General features: G+C 44.9%; 1 protein-coding gene across 2 annotated transcripts in view; it reads right to left on the bottom strand.

Annotated features, from left to right (window-relative positions):
• The window catches only part of LOC125023979 (protein jagged-2-like), a 51,148-nt gene that overhangs the window by 18,192 nt on the left and 12,521 nt on the right, over positions 1 to 20,435 (bottom strand). For both annotated transcript variants that reach the window (XM_047611587.1, XM_047611588.1), the window contains exons 3-6: positions 15,433 to 15,490; positions 6,222 to 6,476; positions 5,692 to 5,752; positions 16 to 146 (exon numbers count right to left, since the gene is read on the bottom strand). In XM_047611587.1, coding sequence (XP_047467543.1) covers positions 16 to 146; positions 5,692 to 5,752; positions 6,222 to 6,476; positions 15,433 to 15,490 — 505 coding nt within the window. The remainder of the gene's footprint in view (positions 1 to 15; positions 147 to 5,691; positions 5,753 to 6,221; positions 6,477 to 15,432; positions 15,491 to 20,435) is intronic.

Below are 20,435 nucleotides of genomic sequence, written 5' to 3'. Positions count from 1 at the left end.
GGTATTCATATATACCTTTGTCACACAGCAGGCCGCCCCAGTTCTTCTCACACTTGCACTGCCAGGGCTCGTTGCAGGTGCCGTGAACGCAGCCGGGGTACGGGACGCACTTGTCACAGAGCAGACCCTGCCAGCCGAAGTTACAGCTGCAACACAACAGCAAGAACACTGTTAGACCGAGCCGGGGGGGGTTTCCTCCTCCTCTTCTCTTCTTTCCGTCTTTTGTTCAAACTTTCTTTGTCCTCTCTGTCTGTTTGACTTCTCCTTTTACTCTCTTTTATCTTCTTTGTTTCCTTTTCTTTTAGGTCTTAAGCTCATCTACAACATAATTCCATAAACTAAAACAGGATTCCGGTTTCTCGAGTGAAGCTGAATCTGCTCTGAATGTGCAATCGTTTCCACGCTTCCATATGCATATGGACAACACTGATCAGAGGGTCAGAGGAGCTCATCCTCCAGCAGAATGATTCAGATCAGAACTGCAGAACTGCTTTTATTCCATATTCTATCCAGCTCATCTCTTTCTGACAATTAAAGCTTCTATGGTCAATTAATTTCCCTTGTGGATCATTAAAGTCTGTCTTAGTCTATTAAACCTTTAATGTTGTGAGTCTGTTCCATCGTCTTTCTGGGTGGTTTATGTGACAGCAGCAGCTTCTTGAACCAGTCAGAGCTCTGGACACGAGATGTGTTTGACTAAATGCTGCATGATGCAATATGTCATTTTCTTATTTTTTTTACTGGGTGCCAACTTATATTACTCAACAACAGCACTAAGAGCAGGAGTCTTCAGCCTTTTTCAGGCCAATGACCCTAAAGTGATGGAAGCATGGACCCGTACCTGCTACCATGCTATCATTTTGCATTCACTATTAAACTACTCAAATATTGCTAATATTATTAATTTTTAAATTTCAAACATGTGCAACAGTAGGGTGGCCGTTAAACACACAGACCAAGACCATGAATGAGCTCCGACATGTTCAGTTACTTTGAGTTTTTCTGCAAAAACACTTGAATTTTCTTGCTGTTTTTTGCAGAATTCACTCAGTATCTAATCTAAAAATGCATTAATATGAAACAGGTCCTCAAATGCCGCACTGAACGTTTGTTTTGTCGGGTTTTTATATAAAAAAATAATAATTTTCTGCTTTAAGTTGACATAAGGAAACTATTGCCCACATTTTAAAAGCAGGAAGTGATTCTGAAGGAAACTAATCAGCTGCTTCCCAACGCCCTAAACTGACTTTCTAAGAGGAGTTTTCCCTCCCGCCTTCACACATGTCGTGTGTCGTCTCTCAGCCCTCGTCTCTTCCTGTGTCGTGCGCTGGGCTTGAGGTCAAACTTGGAATGAGCGTTGGGTTTTGTGGAACGAGGGCCGGTCGTCTGGGAGGGGGGAGGCCGGCGCAGGGTTAGCTAATCTGTTGGTTTATGGCAGCACTCTGTTATTCCAAGGCCAGCGGTAACCTTGCCCCACCTGTCCTGTCATTTCTCCGCCGGAGCTATTTTAGGGGAGCATCCCATCTCCCCCTCTAACCCCCCCGCCCCCCCTCACCTCCCACCCCTCCACCCCCATTCTTTCTCCAGTCTCAGACCAAAACAGCGGTGGTGCACTGATGTGTAGTGAGCGGTAACGTGCTGTAGTACACTGGCTGGGAGCATAACATTACGAACATCTTGTCTCCTGTTGTTAGTGGGGGGGTCTTTGAGGGGAGGGGCCTCTGTGGATCATCCCACAGATACTTGATAAGTTTGGGATCTAGTGAATTTGGAGGCCAGGTCAACAACTTGTGCTGCTCTTAATGTTTTTGTTTTTGTAGTTGTTTCTGTGTCAGGCTGCATCCTGTTGGTGGTCATAATGTTGTGGCTGATGGGTGTATTTCAGGACACTTTTAGGTTGAACTTAGGTTAACATCTGAGAACTTCTCCAGCTAAATTTAAAACACGGGAGCACAACCGAGCTTTTGTTTCTGCAGATTCCAAACGTTTTAAATGTTTAAATGTGAACGAGTTCATGCAAAATAAAACATTTTCAATTATCTCTGATCTGTTCTGGTGGAGTCGATGAATGCGATCTTTCTTTATGAGCTCCCTTTAAGCGAGTGTGATTATCACAGATTCACGTCGTAAAAATGCAGCGGGGGGGGGAGTTCTGGTTTTGTTGAAACCTGCACAGAAAGCTTCTCTTTCACCAGCGTGAACGGCCGCGGCCGCTTCCCTCCGCCCGGGTTCTGTGCATTGTTTACCAGCGTATGTGGCGGCGTCCGGGGCCTTGCGGTCGCCAGCGGTCGCCAGCGGTCGCCAGCGGTGCCCTGCACACTGTCAGCAGCCCTGCAGCGGCGTGGACAGTCAGTCAGTCTGTCTGGGCGGGGGAACGGTTTCAGGCGGCCACAGGCGAAGGGTGGCATTACCCGTAAGCGCCGGTCGCCAGTCCCGTCAATGGAAGGAGGAGGAGGGGGGGGACCCGGAGCCCAAAAATACCACGGTCTGCCCGCGAGCCCCCGCCCACCCGCCCACCCGCCCCTCACTTAAACCACAGCGACGGGCCGGGACTGGGCAGCAGAGGTGGAGGTGGCAGGGAGGGAGGGAGGGAGGGGGAGTGTGTGTGGAATTATTTACAGGGAAGAGTCTCGCGCCCAAATCCAGCGGACGGACTTATCCTGCTGTTGCCTGGATACGTGTTTAGTAGTGTCACATGAGGGAGCGTAGGTTGTGAATCTGCTGTGTGTAAGAAACAAGAGACCGAACACACATTTTTACTTCCCCTCTCCCTCTTTCTTCTCCTCTCCGACTTTAACTCTTCGCTCTCTGCTCCCACGTGCTCTGAATCTGGCCCCTGACTCCTGTTTGACATTTAAACTTGTCTCGCGTCTCGTTTAGTGTTTGAAAGCGTCCTCGTCTGTTCGACAGATTCGTTTGAAGATTCTCTCGTCGCGTGCTTTTTCTTTTTTCCTGCCGCTTGCAATCAGTTCTCGTCTGACACCAGCGGCGACTCGGAGCTGCTGGAGCCTCGTAAATGAAGTTTGATACTCGCGTGTTGACCCGTGGCGCCGTCACCATGGCGACAAACCGATTTGAACTTTTAATGTTTGTTGAAAGACGCACGAAAAAACGATTTAATGGAAAATTAAGAGACTCGTCTCTTATTCAAACCACTTCCCTCGGAGGCAATCAACTATTTATACATCCGGTCAAAGCTGCAGCGCGAGGCTACGACACCGAGGTTTGAGATTCGCCTTTAAAACGAACACGTTTCCACTAACAACCGACTGCGACCATCATCAGTTTCCAGTAACGCGCACCGCAGGCTGCTCTCCTTTCTTTCCCTTTCTCTTTCTGAGCAGAGTTGGATGAGTTTCGGGCTGAGATGCGGCTCTGAAGCACATGTCGGGACACATTCCGGGGTGTTCCTCGCTCTTCCAATCCTCTGGCCACTTTCAACCAGAAATGCCAGCTTCATTTTTTTATTTTTTATTTTTTTTGAAGGGGAGTAAATCAAACCTGCCCTCCCCTCCTCTGCCAACGCTGGCATTTCCAAACGCCTGGCACAGTGTGTGTGTGTGTGTGTGTGTGTGTGTGTGTGTGCAGTTTGGCTTTTTAAAGCTCGTCGTCCACTGTTCCTAAATGCACGGTTCAGTTCCACATGTAATCAAATCTAAATTGCCTCCTCTCCTGTTCACATAGCTGCTATGACGCCTGGTCTGCCTTAAATTAGCCTTTAAATGCTCAAAAACCCGCTCTTGCAGCTCTGTGTGTAACTACCGTGCATAAACACAATTTAAAAGCTTGTCTAACCCCTGTGAGAGGAGTCGGGAGATGACGCACAAGGAGTTAGACGTACCCTGACTTTAGCATCGTAGCGTATCTCTTTAAACACCAGCCTGGAAGTTCTGTTAAAGACAAACTCCCTGTTTCTCTCGCCTCTCTTCTGCTACCACTTTCTAAGTTTTCTCTTCAGGAATCGAGTAAGACGTAGCTGCCACAATATTTACAGCAACGTAGCGAGAGGTTAAACGGGATGTGCGCTGTGGCCTGACGTCCATCGGCCCCAGAAATGTAACACAACCGCACAGCGACGCAGACAACAACTGGGCTGAGATGGATTTTCCTCGTCCACGTCTCTCTGGAGAAACCTGCCTCCTTCTTCCTCTGGCAAACAGCTGACTAGCTTCTGATGAGAGTTTTGGTGAACGAGGCATTGGTGCAGAAATATAACACAAAGGCTGCACAGATGTTTTCTGGGAGCGTAAACCAAGCTTATAAAGTCTCTTTAGCATTAATTATGATGCAGTCTGGGTTTGTAGAAGCAGCACCAGATGTTTTATTTAATGTAGCAGATAAAACCTGAGCAATATATTCAGACACGGGTTCAATTTGGTGGGTTCCGAACTGTGTTGCACTCGCGTTCGACTTCCTGTAAAACGTAGCTGCTACGTACCACATGTCTGTCGCTGATTATGGTCGTAGCGTTCAGCAGCAAGAAAAACTTGTCCAAAAAACAAGTTGAATGAAGGGAAACTAGACTGAAAGGGTTTCTTGAAGATGTTTCACCACTCATGCATGTGAAGAACTCAAACACTTCCTGGAAGAATCTCCTAAAACGCCTTTTTGATTTTCAGACCTGAAGACCTTCAAGAAATCTTTATGCCCCTAGTTTCAACTTGGTTTTCAGAAACAACCAGATCCTTTTTTTGGCATTGATGGACATTGATCCTACGGTACCATTCACTGCAGAAACGACTGGAGCTACATTCGAGTATCTGTTTGTTCCAGACCAAAGTCGCGTGGGTTTCAGGAGGAAAGAAACTGGGACACTCGTAGCATCGATGTAGAAAGTCCAGCGTATTTTAAGGAGAAACTTTGCAGGTGCGGCAGACGTTTGAACCCGGAGGTCCGAACGTCTGCCGCACCTGCAAAGTTTTACCATTTTGTTGTCCTCACCAACTCTGTTGTGCGCCCTCCTTCTGCTTTTTTCGGCAACAACAACAACAACAAAAAAACCTCGAGTCCACCATCAGTCTTTTAGACTTGGTCCAGTTGCTGTTGTTTCAGCTTCGTGACCTGGATGACATTTGTGTTTGTGTATTAAATGAGGTGTTTAACTATTGTCGGCTGTATAGGGGTATCAGTTTAAGTGGATTCACCCCTCCGTGCCCCCTCAATCTCATCCTCCCTGCATGTTGTCTGCAGCTCGTCAGGAGGAATCCACACTTCCCCACAGGCTAGTGCCAGCCATAACAAGGCCCAGGATAGGAAGAGGTGATGTGGGCTGCAGACACTGGAAGGGGGGAGGCGGCGGGGGGAGGGAGGGAGGGAGGGAGGGAGGCAGGAGGGGGGAAAGGAGGGGGGCATGGAGGAGGATGAGGGAGGAAACATCACTCTCTCTCTGTGGTTCTCTGTGTGCGGGCAAGCTTTAGAACAGGAAGCAGAACAATGGCTTCTGGATCAGAGTGGAGCTGAGGGATTGAGGTGGAGGGATGGGGGAGGTAGTGAGGCAGCTTGGTATGTTATCAACAACCCCTCCGCCCCCTCCCCTTTTGCTCCCTCATCACTCCGTTGTGTCACCACTGCTATCCTCATTAAGCCTTTACGGGGGGGCTGGAGGGGGGGTTTCCATCCAAACAAGATCATATTTTACATCAGTTGACAGCGACACTGGTGCAAACAAAAACTAAACAAGCGTCAACTCACTTGCATTCCCCCGGCGTGCTGCACGTCCCGTGGTACGGGCTGCATCCCTGTTTGCAGATGGCTGTCAGAAAAAAGACAAACAAACAACAACAAAAAAAAGACAAGTTTGTGTTATTGAAGTCATCATCATTAAAACACACAACACCACCCCGTGTGTGTTTTTCAGTCGTTAAAGTCTAATTTCCTGTAATTTCCTTGTCTGTGAATTGTTGCCGTGGCAACGGCTGAGGGCAAAAAGTGTCCGTCAGAGAGAGTCGAAGGTGCCCTCAGCAGTGACAGGAGTTTCCAAACATTCCTCGGATTCTTGCAAAGTGACACTTGACATGAACTTGAGTGAACTTCCGAGCTTCTTCCGAAAGGCGCAGTAAGGAAGTGGGAACTGAGGACACTGAGAGTTTTGATGTGTGTGTGGTTATTATTGGGTGACTACGCTCGGCTTTGTATGTTTGGGAAAGTTTTTTCAGAGTCTTAAACAAGGAAAAAAATAAATCTGTAATATGCCACAAGTTGACCGATGTCCGACGTCTCACCTGCTTTGCAGTCCGGCCCCGTCCAGCCCTCCATGCACTCCTGGTTTCCGAACTGGTCGCACACATAATGCCCGAAGTAGTCGTCACGGGGTCGGCAGACTTTGTTGCATTTGGTGCCGTAGTAATTTTCGTCGCAGCGCACACGGACGGTGTACTCGATGCTGGCGATCAAGCTTTTATACTCGACCGGGTGCTTCTCCTCCCCGGGGTTACTCATCCCTTTGTAGATGCTGCGCTCGATCAGCAGTTCATCACCTGAACAAAAGGAAAATACGCAACAGGAGAAACGTTAGAGCTTCCCACTTCAGATTGTGTTTGATGATTGGTCAGTGGATAATGATTGCAGTGCATGGAAACCGGGATCATGATTGAATTCTGTCTGGTTCAACAGATAAATATAATTGTGCATCATCTGCGTAGAAATGGAATTTGCCTTAAGGAAGTGATAAAATGTAGCCCTAGCTTAGAGCCCTGTGGAGCTCCAGCTTTTGTTTGCAGTTATTTCTTTACGGTCTCTGATAACTTAATTATTCCAAAATGTACCGTTGACTATTGCATTTGATTCCAAATCACATTTTGATTTCATTTAGATATTTTGGTTTCAAAATAAAAAGATTTTCACTAAACTAATGTTGTAATTTAGTTCCAGAGATTAGCGGCGTCTCTACAGCTTCACACCTTTAATTTCATGTGTCTTTGCTTTTGTGCAGTTCTTCTCTGTTATTTTTAACATCTAGCTTTCAGTTGTGATGGTGCTCTCAGAGATGGAGCTTCTGTCGTGTTCTGGGTCTTTAATCACAAGTCGATTTCTCGTTAGACGTCTTGGAAGATTTTGCAAGATTTCTAATGAGAGGTAACAAGTCTACATTTGAGGAAGATCAAAAACAAGACAGAATGAGATTTCCTACGAGAAGATGCAAGTAATGGCATATCCTGGGATTTTAGGAATCAATCCAGCCCCAGCATTAATATCTTTAAATTGAGCTGTTCTGTACTCCCAATCCTGCTGGAACAATACCATTATTCTGCAGATATACAGTAGGATCCTTGGAACAGCCGCATGTACTCCATGCAGGTTAGTGCATGCCATGCAGTTCTAGCTATGGCTACCAAGGTATAATTGGAGAAACGCTGAAGGGGCAATGAGTCAACTGAATATCAACTACATGTTCAACTCTGCAGGAATAACCCAAAAGGAAACAGTGCTTAAAAGGTATTTGGGGTCAATTAGATCAGAGAGGCTGAACAACAAAAGTTCTGAATGGAATTCCAGGGAACAGGGGAGATTCCGACTTTAGGATCTGACCCTCCAACGTGGTGTTTGGTAAGAACAGTCGAGGAATGCCTGTTGTTACTGCAGATCAGAGGGAAAGGTTCAACCTCTGCTCAAACATCACATCAAGAATTTGGAAGAAAAAAAAAAACGGAGAGGAAAGGGGAGAAAGAAAAGGAAAATTAAGCAAGCACAAACAGAGGCAGCAGGAGCCAGGTCTGCGAGGGCTTGATAACCGAAAAAGCTTTTTCAGTTTTCCTGCTCGGTGAAATGCTTTTCTGCCCCCCCTCCTCCCCCGCCACCCCCTTCTCTCAGGATATCCAGCCTCGACTTCATCGGAGCCAGGCCGGAAATAATAAGAGACGGGGAACAGGCGAGGAAGGGCGACATAGGAAAGACCCTTTAGCTTGTTCTCAAGGAACAGAAGCACCGTGACCCAGCAGGATTTAGCTGCTGCTGCTTTCAAAGCTGAAGGGTGACAAGACAGAGCTGGATGGAAGGACTCATCTCCACTGATTCAGCTGATGTCAATGGGTTAATCTCACAGAAGAAACCACTACCACAGCTCAACCGGCATCTGACTCTACGCATTTTCCTTCAAGATCTATACTGCATTTGTTTTATCAAGCTCCAAAATGATCATAAAATCATAAATAAAATGAGTGCAATACTCAGATAATCCAAAGGGCTTTAAATGATTTGTATAACTGACGCCATAAATCATTCTGATTATTTTAGAAAACTCAAAATCACCAAATTTGGAAATGCACAACAACAGTTGATTAAATTTGTCACGACTACGCCCTTTGATGTCGTTGTCTCTGCATCTTAAATAAGATTCATAAAGGTCCGTTTGCACAACTCTTGCAAAAAGATCTCACCAGAAAAAACTGCATCGACCAGTATCTCTACTAACTTTGTGTGCATCAACTACACCAATAAAAGCAGGACAGCAGAGGACGTTTGTTTAAATACTGAACTGAGTCTGGAATTTGAGTTAGCATTAGCTGCTGTGAGCTAATAGTCTCAAGGTTTGGTGGCAAAAACCAATAATGAAGTGAGCAAAAGTGCATTTTATTGCTATTTTTTGGTGCAAAAAAATAACTGCATCCAGATAACAAACTGAAAACTAAACTAAAAATGAAACACATGGACTGGGGCCCGATGGCTTGAAGCTATTAACTGCAATAATAATAAACTGAGTAAAATAAAATACCTGCTTCTGTCTCATTGTCTTGTTTTTACCTCAATTTACATTCACTGGAATAAACTTTGTGTTGTGTTTTTATTGTGTCCAGTGCATCTACACACACATTTTAATACTGTTAAAAGCACAGAAAACCTAAAAATCCATTTTCACACTGTCCTGGTTTGCAGAGCCTCGCTGAGAGTTAACACACTGCCACAGATTTCAGTCCCACACCCACCACCTGAAACACCCCGACACACACACACACACACTCACTGCTGTTCATCTCCAGCAATTAGATATAAAAATATAAACCAATCATGAGCTCCCTCCCCTCTGTAGAAGAGGAGACTCGCTAAGAGAGGCTGTTGTTACCAGGGAGAGCATGAGAGAGAGGTCCATTTAAAACCAGCTTATATAAACAGCGAGGGGCTTCAGATCCGAGCAGCTGATCACGCCAAGACCAAAGAGGGAAGATTGTCAAGGAACACGCAACAAGCTGCAGGGAAACTTCAGTGCTTTGTTGGGGAGAGTCTATCAGTGTATTTCCCCTATGCCTGTCATCTCATAGGCTGGCGTAGCAAGACTCAATTCAACCGATACTGGAAAAAGAAAAAAAAAAAAAAAGTTTGCAGGAAACTGGATGCAAATGAAACTCCAAGGTGCTCAAAAACACGCCACAAACATTGTGATTGGCTCAGAAGATCTTTGCACAGGAGGATAATCAATTCCCAACAAGGAGAATCAAGTTCATGCCACAGGAAAAAATGTGGGCGTAGAAGTTGGCCTGGCTTCCAGGATCTCATACTTCCATAGCAAACGAGTGTTACGAAAGAGATCTTTAGGTTACTTGTGTAACCCCAGTTCTCTGACTGACACTTACTCGTGCTACTCAGAGAACCGGGGTTACACGAGTACCCTGAAGTTTTTTAACCATGTGGATCATAACCCTTGAGTCTGTAGTAGTTTTATTTTAAAGCAACGCACAGTTAAAATAATTTGCACGTGTGCAGCTCAAACTTAAACAGTGTTTTTTTTTTTTTTTTCCACAGGCACGTGGAGGTGAAAGTAAGATTCACGCATGTTGAACACACCTACCCATTAACTTCCAACTTTTATAATCTCATGTAACCTTCCATATTATCACACCCGTTGACAACCAGGTGCCACTGTTAAGTGAAACAACTGTAAGTGAACACCTGGAATGAGAAACGGTGCCAGGACTTCACTGTCATCACTGTCGTGTTCTGCAGTGATTCAGAATCAGACGACCTGGTTGTCAAGGAGTTGCTTTGTTTTGGGAGAAGCAGCTTCTATTTTGTGGTTCTTCACTGGAAAACCTCAAAAAAAAAAAAAAAAAAAAAAAGCACTGCTCTTTCTTTTCTGGAGGTCGACTGGAAGCAACCAATCATTTCAGAAATATTTATAAGAAGCTCAAATGACCAACGGGTCCTCTCATCTCCCCGGGGATGTGTCTCGGCCCGCTCGCAGCTCGGGTTGCGTGGAGTTGGAAACGATAGCGTAATGAAAATTATAAGGCAAGAAATAGAAAATGCACTTAATCAAGTTTGAAATGTCCTGTGATTGCCAAACGTTTATCATAAATCTTTTTTTCACTGCAGCTCAGGCAAAGACACCGTTCCCACCAGTAAAGATGCAAATGATCTCATTCTCACTGACGGCGTCAACCTGGATCGCTGCTCGCCGCGTGAGCTTAGAACCCATTTTGTTTTCAGGGTGTAAATCAGTCTCCGACACAAGACGTTTCCGTGCAGACATGCCAAGGTGTGCGTTTTCATCCTCTGTATTCCTTCTTTAAGTTGTTGTTACTGTCGACAAATTCCACAAAAAGACCAAAACCAACAACGTGTTAGTCCATCTCTGGATGCTTTCTTAGATACAGTAGAAGTAAAGCTCATAAATACATTTGATTCCTCCACAAACAGCTGACTACTGCAGTTTTTAAGCAAACATATAAGGTTTTGGTTTTCCCAATCCCTTAATTGGCCCATTATAGGGAAACATAAATCTTTCCAAAGCCGTTACTACAACGCACGACAAGGATTCTGATTCTGCCTAAGATAAGAAATTAAGGGAAAAAAAAAACAAATATCAAACCTGTCAGCTTATCAACACAATATTTAAGAGGTTAACAAGCAACTCTTTGTTCTCCCCCCAAAGAACATAACCACCCCGCCCCCCCCAGCGGCCCAATGGTGCTCCACCCTGAGTCAAGCCTTCAACCTCCCGGCTCCGTGGTACCGTCACAGAGCAGAAGAGTTCCCCGGTGCATCGGCAATTTATGATTTTGCACAATATTTAGAGCTAAAACACCAACGTATGAGAGGAAAATCATTATTGGGGATTAATTCCCCGGAGGATTCATCAGAATTTGGTGAATCTGGTGTTTTACTTTCAATCAACAAGACGGTGCATCTCTTTGATCAACGACGGAGCTCCGTGACACGGAAGAACAATTCACACACAAAAGTGTGAGTTATTATTACTATTAGTGGAGGGATGTGATGAGTGAGGACGGTCCCCTGATATCAGTGCATCTCTGCCCCTCAGCAGCCGACAATCCACCCGCTCCCAGAGTCAACATCAGCTCCGTCCTCTCCTTTCTCTCGTGCCATTTCTGTTTTGTTTTTGAACAGGCGGCGGCTTCCTGAAGCATAAACAACCTTTGCAGAGACTTTTTTTTTTTTTTTTTTTTTTCCTGAGGCCTCTCCAACCTGCTGCCCAGACCTGTTCACACACACTGACAGGAAACTCACTTCACGTCCTCTTAGAAAACGCATCGACTGTTTTCCAAATCCACACCTTGAACCGTTTCTGGGTTTTTTTTTTGACTTTCCGGGAAATTTATCCTTCCTTTCAGCCTTTTATACTAAGCTAAGCTAATCACCACCAGGTTCTTAATGCGTAGACATGACAGTGGTCATGACATCTGCACAGAACATTGCATTAATTATGCATCATATATTCATTATGTGTTTCCATTGTAAACGATATTAACTCCATTGCTTGGGGAGAATCAGTTGGTAGAATCTGGTCTGAGTTGCAGGATCGTTTTGGGAAAATATTCATTTTTTTCTCCCAAAACCAACCAACACATATCATGATACAAGCTCCAGTAGCTGGTTGGTGTTTCATCTCCACATCTTTGCAGGATCATAACCAGTTCCCAACGGAGAGACTCTCGACAAACTTCCCACCGCAAAAAAAAAAAAAAAAAAGAAAGAAATGTGTGAGCGGGGGAAGTTAGATTAGCTTCCAGGCTACTGACTCTCAGCAGGAGGACACATTAGCATTCAAATGCATGCAGAGGAATTTCTTTAAGGGATCCCAGTCAGATTAAAGCATCTTTTGTGACTGACTCAAGCTGCTTCAGAGCGAGGACTTTATCCTGCAACACTTCTGTTCCTGCAGAGAAAATTATCTTTGCTTGAATCTTCAATCAGAATCTTCCAGAGCCAAGAACGATGGTTTCAGTTTGTCGACTCTACACTTCCAGAGAATTCCAGCAGATAATGATACTAACCCGAAAAAAACAAATACTCAGTTATGTGATTCTGCAAAATGTCTCAGATTTCCATCTTATAAGACACTGGCCTGTCAAACTCCGTCCCCGCAGACGCCTCAGGTAAACACCGTTTAAAAACAGCTAAACTGCGTCGCATACGAATCTACATGAGCGATGATCAGGACCTGCGCTGGCAGATAATCAGAGGATTGAGACCGAGCTCTGGGGCATCCCCCGATTCTTCTGCACACCTGGACAGATGACAACTCTCTCTTTCTCTTTAATTATGTTGCAGTATCACTAATGCTTACTCCACCCGTGTATAACGAACACAGCTGGATGCTGCAGGTTCATGCCTGCTCTCTGACGTCAGTAATACCCAGAAATGTAGGAATTCCCAAACTGTGGGAGAAAAACAAGTAAAAATGAATAAATCAATGATGATCCCCAAAACCTGTGGGAATCAGAAATAAAAGGAATATATTCAGCTTGTCCAGTGTGTGTCCAGCAGACAGGTATGGTTTCTCTTTGACAGGACACTTGGCTGCTGACAGACTCAATGACAGATTCAGGGCTCAAGCTCCAGATCACGCAACGAGACTCCATCCAAGTCTACAAGACGGGACACGGTGGTCGGGACGTCAGCATTTCCCGCCTGCCTGCTTGTCAGTGCCTCCGAGCCACCCACCCTCCTCAGGATAAATAAGGCATCCCTCCATCCATCACACCCTCCGATCTACAGGTGGTCCAGCGAGTGGAGACCAAAGTGTCCCACCGCCGGGGCTGCCGTCCAGGCCCCCCCATCGTCAGGACGGAGCTTCTAGATAATGAAGTGGCGTGCGGTAGCCGGACAGCTGCTGGGATGGTAATTAGGAGGCAGACATTAGAGGACGGGGCTGCGGTTGGTAATTAATGTCTCGATGGTTTAATATAGAGGCTGGAGCGACCCTGAAGACGAGCGGACGTGAGGAGGACGAGTCCGATCAAACAGCCGCTCTGATCTGACCTTTTACTTTATGTCTTCATGAAAAAAGACGTGCTCAGACAGATCAGCTGTCTCAGGCGATGGCACACGTCTCCCATTCCTTTCATTTTTAGTCAACCATCTCATATCAGTGGATGTGCTTAGTGGTCTGGCTTCATTTCCAAGCTAACGCCCGCTCACCAACTCCGGCGTGGGCGTGAAGGTGTCAGTGTGCCTGAGACAAACTAGTCCGGACAATATGAGAGCACCAGTGTTTACAGTAGGAGGGTGGAAGGACCTCCCGGAAATATAGAAACATCCAAAATGTGATTAATGGCTGGAAAAATCGTTCCTCGATGGGTTCATGGTTTCATGCAGGGAAAGTGAGGCAGTAAACCTCTTGCTGGAGCCTCCTGATACTCTTTCGTGATTGAGACGCACTGATCCTGAACAAATTTGCAGGCTTTTACCTGAAGGGAAAAGCTGGAGACGAAGGAAACGTTGGCATGTGGCCCACGTACTGAGCAATGTACCGCTAACCCTCTGGTTCATGAAGTACTGCGTGGGCCACGGCCGCCCAAAAGGTGCAAAGCTTGATTTCATCGTTGGTGGTAAAAACAACAAATTCGAAAGCTGAAATCTAGTTCTTATCAAGCAGATTTGAATCCATCTTCCTCCCAGTGATGTTGGAAAAGCAAACAGATGTGAGATCAGGTGAGCGTGTATAAACAGACACCAGGTCTGATAGGACTAAAACCTGGTGGCCTGTCAAGAAGATGCATCACTCTGGTTCACACGGTCCCTGCTGATGACTGGCGTCGGTTCTCATGAAGAGGCATTAACACAAATTCTTAAACAGCGTATCACGCCAAGCTCATTTCAGATGCTACCTATGCTGCAACATGTTCCTCACCGATCTAACACGGCGCTAATACAACATGACGACATGCCTCCAAGCAAGGCAGACGGTTTCATGTGGCGGAACAAATAGATAAATGTCATCAATAATGCCAAACACATGTTTACCACTTCCATCAATTACACATGTTGTTGGATTCCGTTACCACGACTACAGGATAACACGACCCAACAAAAACAAAACTTAGATGTAGATGAAACCATTAGGTAATTGGAAGGTGGAACTGTTCAATTTGCTTGTGTAATCTCTCAAAGGAACAAAGCGAGCTGATGGTTTCTTGACTCGTCTGTCAACTGGTCCGACTCCTTGCTATCAAGCAGCAGAGGAGAGATTTTACTGACAGAGTCTGGGAACGATCTGAATATGGGCCGTGTTCCAGCTGATAAAGAGAATAAAATAAAATAAAATACCTCTGTAACATCCAAACTCACAAGATGTCCACATCACAGAAATGCTCGCGTCAATTTGACTAATGGGAGAAAGTGGAAACCATTTCATGTCTACAATCCGTGCAGGGTTCTTTAAGACCGTTCTTCATTCCAAGAAATCAAAAAGGTTCTCAATATTACTCCCCTTTTTCATCTTTTGCTTTAAATGAAGACATACAGGCAGCACATCGTTGCCTTATGGTGTCACCGAGGCCACACATGTTTGAACCAGCCATGTCCAGGACTTATTCCCTGTGACCTCACAGACCAAACGCTGATATTTTTTCATATTGTGTGACGGGGTACACCCTGCACAGGTTAGATAAACAACCACTCACTCTCACATGCATGTTGCTTTGTGGAAATTTAGAATAATGCCTGAAAGCACCCAGAGATAAACCTGTGTGGGCACAGAGAGAACACGCATGAACGTCGGAGGGAAAGGCCTGCAGCACCAGCAGCCTTTAATGTCTTTAATGCCAGTTTCCCACCTTGATATTGTGCAACATATCTGAAGTTTCACAGGGCGTCAATGATTTATTTTTCAGCGGAGCAAAGTGTGTTTGGAGCAAATGTCAGAGAAATGGGATCGGCAGGTTGTGAGATCCGTTTTGTGGAAAAGGAAAGATTAGAAGAGTTGAATCCAGAACAACTACACATGGTGGAAAGTTGTTCTGGTGTCTCTCCGTTGGAGACTGATAGTTTTGATTGCAACTGATGCTTTAATCGAATCAGATCAGCAGTGATGGACTGAAGAGTAACAGTGGTCTATGGCATCACATGGTATCGACTGCAGAACTGAACTCCAGAGATTAGAAGCAGCTGATGTGGATTGTGTCAAAGGTCAAAGTCATATTAACCTGCAGCGCCTCATTCTTGCATCACTGTGAGTTAATGAGGAGTGTTTCTTACCGTTGCTGTGTGTGCCGTTGTCCCAGTCCCACGCCTCCACTATCACAGTGTACGCTCGCTGAAACACAGACAGGAGGGGTCAGAGGTTATCATGCTGCACACTTTTAACACAGAAACACACAAACAAACACTCCAGCTCAAAGTCAGCCGTGCCCACTTCACGGCCTGATGTGGAGTTTACACAGAAACTCAAGATACGAAGCCGCCGTCACTCATAAACACGCACGAGTACTTTCATTCACACACACACACACATTCTGCAGAAAAAGGTGAGTAATCGGTGGGAAAATAAGTCTGGTTCCCACGCTGCTGTCACTGATTAGCTTCCATGTGCCCAGAGCTAGTTAACAAGTGCAGCCACTGTTCTGTCACCGACGAAAAATATTCACCTGGAAAACCCACCGACACATTTATTCATATTCCACCTGGTGAATGTATTCACAGACCCGACAGAGCCAAAAACATAAATCCAGACTTTTGTTGCCAGAACATTATCAGTTCCCAACAGTGAGGCTCCGGATCAACTTTCCACCAGAAGAACTTTCCACTGGAAGCTTCCAGGTCAAAGTCAGGTTGTAGAGGATGATGAAATTAGTGAATAAATAATGAAGAAGCTCCTTTAAGAAGAGCTGACTTCATGTTTTTGACACTAGAAACTGAGCGTCACCTCATTTTGACCCTTTTCCTCTTGAACATGCTCGTTGCTACGGGATATCAAAGAACTATATGTTTAAGATATGATGGTATAAACTGGTCCACCATGCAGAGCTCAATGATAAACACAAGAATCAACTGGTTGGTGTCTAGAACAAACAGAAGTGACACAAAAACTGCAGTGACTCCAAAAATGATTCAATCCTCGTTGGGTTTTTGTGTTAAAGTATATTTAAAAACAGTTAGCGTGCCAAGATGGAGATGGTTGGAGACATAAAACAACAGAAAAAAGTGTTTGAGCACTAAAGTATAGCGTAGAAACCGTTTTCCTTTTATAAAACATGGAAATATTTAAGTTAAAGAGCTGATGGAGAAGGGGTGGGACTAGATAAGGACGGATGATGTTCATCTATCTTCACAAATTCCACTCACAGGTTGACTTCTGGCATCTATTAAGAGCTTTAACCTCTTGAAACCCCCGCGTCCTCATATGGGGACGTTAAGTTTTAGGCTTTATTGCAGCTTATTCTGCTTTATTTAAACCCGTTGTCCTCATTAGTGGACACTTTAGTCTGCCATCTAGTGGTGGCAAAGGGTCAAAAACATGATAGCGGGCGTTTCATCGGATTCTACAGCGGACGAGGAACAAAACTCCATCAAATTCTACGGTTAAAACTCATTATTTACGGTTATTAATGTTTCTAGTTTGATAATAATCTGCAAATTTACCAAATTTTATCAACAGGAACGAGCTAGAACCTCACTAATTAGCAAGTATTCGTTCTGCTCAGTCATGATCAGGTATTAAAATAAACAGTTTTATATTTTTTCACACATTGGTGACTTACTTATAATATAAATAATGAAATAGTCCTTGTTTTATACTTCTTACTTCTCCTACTGTACCTTGGAGAAATTAAAAATGCTCAACCAAAGCTCAGGTCTCAGGAGGAATAATGAGAAGAACTGGGTAGCTAACGTCAGCAAACCTCCCTGATGTCACCCGTGGGTTTCCTGACGTGTTGAAGCTCAGCGTGGCGTCTCGGGCCGTCAGAAGACCTTAAGACCTCCTACGTCAGAAAACCTTAAAAGATGGAGACGGCCCCGGACGCCACGCCGAGCTTCAAACCGTCAGGAAACCCACGGGTGACATCAGGGAGGTTTCATCCGTCGCTAACAGGCAGGGATTACAACAGATGCTGTGTTAAGTTTTGGAAGGACAGCAAAACTAGAAAACTATCAGCCGTGCAATCTTTTAGACACTTGGCGTTTTACTCTTAATCCCGTTAATTATCACACACGATTAAGTGCTAAGACGCAGCGTTTTACATCGCGCCTGTGAAAGCCCAGCATGTCTGCACACTATGTCCTACTTTGCAGAGGAGACGGACTCCGTCATTCCTTCGGCAACAAACTGAAAACTCTGGATTGTTTCAGGTGCTATTTTTTTCCCCCCTCTTTTTTTTTTTCCCGGGCATCGGCAAACAAACCAAGACGGAGCTCGCTGTCTGTCAGCCGCATGGGGCCGGACGAACAGCTGTGAGTTCCCATGACCCAAGTGTGACTCAGAGTGACTGAAGGCTGCAGGGAAGATTACAGGGGAGGTTACAAAGTGGCGCTGGGAGAGATTATAGGCACAGGGAAGACAGAAACATGAAACAAAAGGGTACAGAGCTTAAGTGCTTTATGGTGCCTCAAAGGTAATTTTATGGTACTTTTTTCTTCTTCTTTTCGGCTGAGAAAGGATGCAGCAGAGACAACATCACAAGTCAGATATGAGACCAGGTTGTTGGTACTTGCAGTCGCTTCAGGCTGAGCAGGTTGCGTTCCCAGCAAAGAAAACACAATTAACAACCTCCGAATGAAGTGGCTCCAGAACTGAATGTTTTGTGGTCATCATGGGTGGAGATGAAGGTTCTCAGTTCGTTATGCAACCAAGAAAATGTCAAAAACTGAAATTGAATGAAACACGGCCAAGCCTTTTTCTGGCAGACTGACTGTACGACTGCTCACATTTAGCTGCATCTTTTGTTTCTCTGGTATTACCCACATTACCCACAAATGATCTTAAAACTATACTATGACAATTGTTCAGCTTTGATCTCTAAAGTTCCAAGAAAAATATTGTTTATTCAGTTAAGAGAGGTTATTATGCATCACACTACAATTATTACAAATACTGTAACACCGACTAAACCTTAACCTCCCTTTGTCTCATTAGAAATGGGTGCACTTGTTTATTTATGCTTATTAACTTTTCTAGTTTGAAGTACACGTTTGAGGACGTTGGGATTTCATTGTTTCCAATTCTGCTTTTGCTGACGTTGGTGACTTAAATTGTAATATACAGTGAAATAATCTTCTTAGGTCCTAATAAACCCAAATACCCAAAGATCTTAGTTTTATCTTAAAGAAATTAAGATGTATTCGAACAAATGCTTGGGACTCCGGACCCTTGGCGGACCTGTGGCCACGCCCCTCTCCTCTCATCTCTTCCCAACCCAATGGTTTTACACGGTTTTGAACTCAAATTACAGAAGTGACGTTAACAATGAGATCAAATGTAGTAAAAAAGGAATCAAGTAGTGTTTATTGACGTATGTCGGCAAGCAGCGAAGTCAGTCCCGTTTCTACCCTCCATCGTATGAACGAGTTGTCCCAAGTGAGTCTCCCAAGCTCAATGAAACACCTGAAGCTCAAGGTGATGCCCTCAATCAAACTCTAGAAACTCTGTGGAGCTTTGCTGATTTTAGGGCAATGATGCCCACTTTTTGCATCCAAAGCTTCTGACATGCACTAACCTGAAAACTACAGGCAAAGGGAGAAAGGATGAGACAGTTAAGCTGCAACGCTACAACACTGTCTCCATTGTCAAGATCTCCAGCAGATTCATATTTTGCTCCAATTGCTGATAATCCCAAATGCATGACTGGCACCTGAGGAGTAAGTCTCCCAGTCGACCATCACCTGAGGATGACACGGCGGTGATTCATGATTTATGAGCCCAGCGAGCTGCCAGGCTTCTGCAGCGAGAGAAAATGAGCTGAAATTATCCGAATCAATCTTCTTCTTGTTTTAAATGTCACCACCACCAGCTTCCAGACTGATGAGGTCTGAGGATACGTCTCTAAGGATAACGACAAATAAAGAGTCCTATGTTATCTCATCTTATCTTATCTGTCCACATCGGTATCTGGGCCGACCCAGTCATCCTGGAAACGGTTTAAATCTGTTTCAGTTATTTATTTAAGAGCTGCCAAAAACCAAAATCATGTCCGTGTAGCGTCAAAATGTCTTATTCCTCTTTGTTGGCTGAACCAAAACTAAACACGTCCGCTGTGTGAAAGAAGTTTACTCTGGAAAATGAAGTCAGTCAGAAAGAAATGTTGTAAATTGTGCAATGTGGGTGTTTGGGGAGGTGGTAGTAGTGGATCATTCAGCACTAACAGAGCGGTTCTGAACGTTTCTGGAGGACAGAACACGAGGTGCGAGCTACAGAAAGATTTACTGGACTGAATCCAGTCGACTCCAGGAGGAGACGAGGAAAGACTTTAGGACGGGAGCTGAGTCGACTCTCTGGCTTTCGCGGTGGGAGGCGGGGGGGAAGGGAGGGAGGCGGGTGAGGGCGTGTTGGGAGACACTTGACACCCCCTAACCAATTTACAGGAGTAAGAGGGATTTGAGTTTTCATTAGGCGAGGAGGAACCAGCCCACTCCTCAGCGCCTTCACCTGTTCAATGAATAAATTACCAGGAACAGCCGCGAGCGACGCGCAACTCTGCCGAGGATACGCCGCACATCCTGTCATGTTACACACACACACATTCTTCATAATGATGTTTGTGGTAGTAAACCATCTCGTTCATTTATTCATTAACAGACCCTCTGATCAATCTGTGTAATGTTGTTAGACTGAATTAAACAGCAATTAAAACCAAGACAGACAATTACGTGAAGGAAGCATCACCCCAAACGTCCTGTGGAGTCTGAAAACCGTGAACAGGTGACGTTAAAATCCTCTGAGCTTTGATTTACGTCAAGTCAATAAATCATTTCGAACATTTATCTTCTTGCTGAAGCCAAAAACTGCAGATCCTCTATTTAGAGGAAGTGTTTTCTTTTGGAAAAGTGAACAAGTTGCACGATGGATGTTCCAAATGCTGCAGTTCCTCAAATGTCCACTTGAGGCTCCAAAAGGAAAGTCGATCCGCTTAAACGTCGAAGATTTAAAGTTGAAGCGTCCAGAAATGTAGACCTAAATGTTAAAATGCCCAACTTTACAGCAGCGAGCTTCAGTTTGCTTTGCATTTTTAATTTCTCCGAGGTATTTGGGATCAGTAGGACCTAAG

This window comes from Mugil cephalus, chromosome 17 (assembly GCF_022458985.1).
Source record: "Mugil cephalus isolate CIBA_MC_2020 chromosome 17, CIBA_Mcephalus_1.1, whole genome shotgun sequence".
NCBI lineage: Eukaryota > Metazoa > Chordata > Actinopteri > Mugiliformes > Mugilidae > Mugil > Mugil cephalus.
This window is presented reverse-complemented; position numbering and strand designations above follow the sequence as displayed.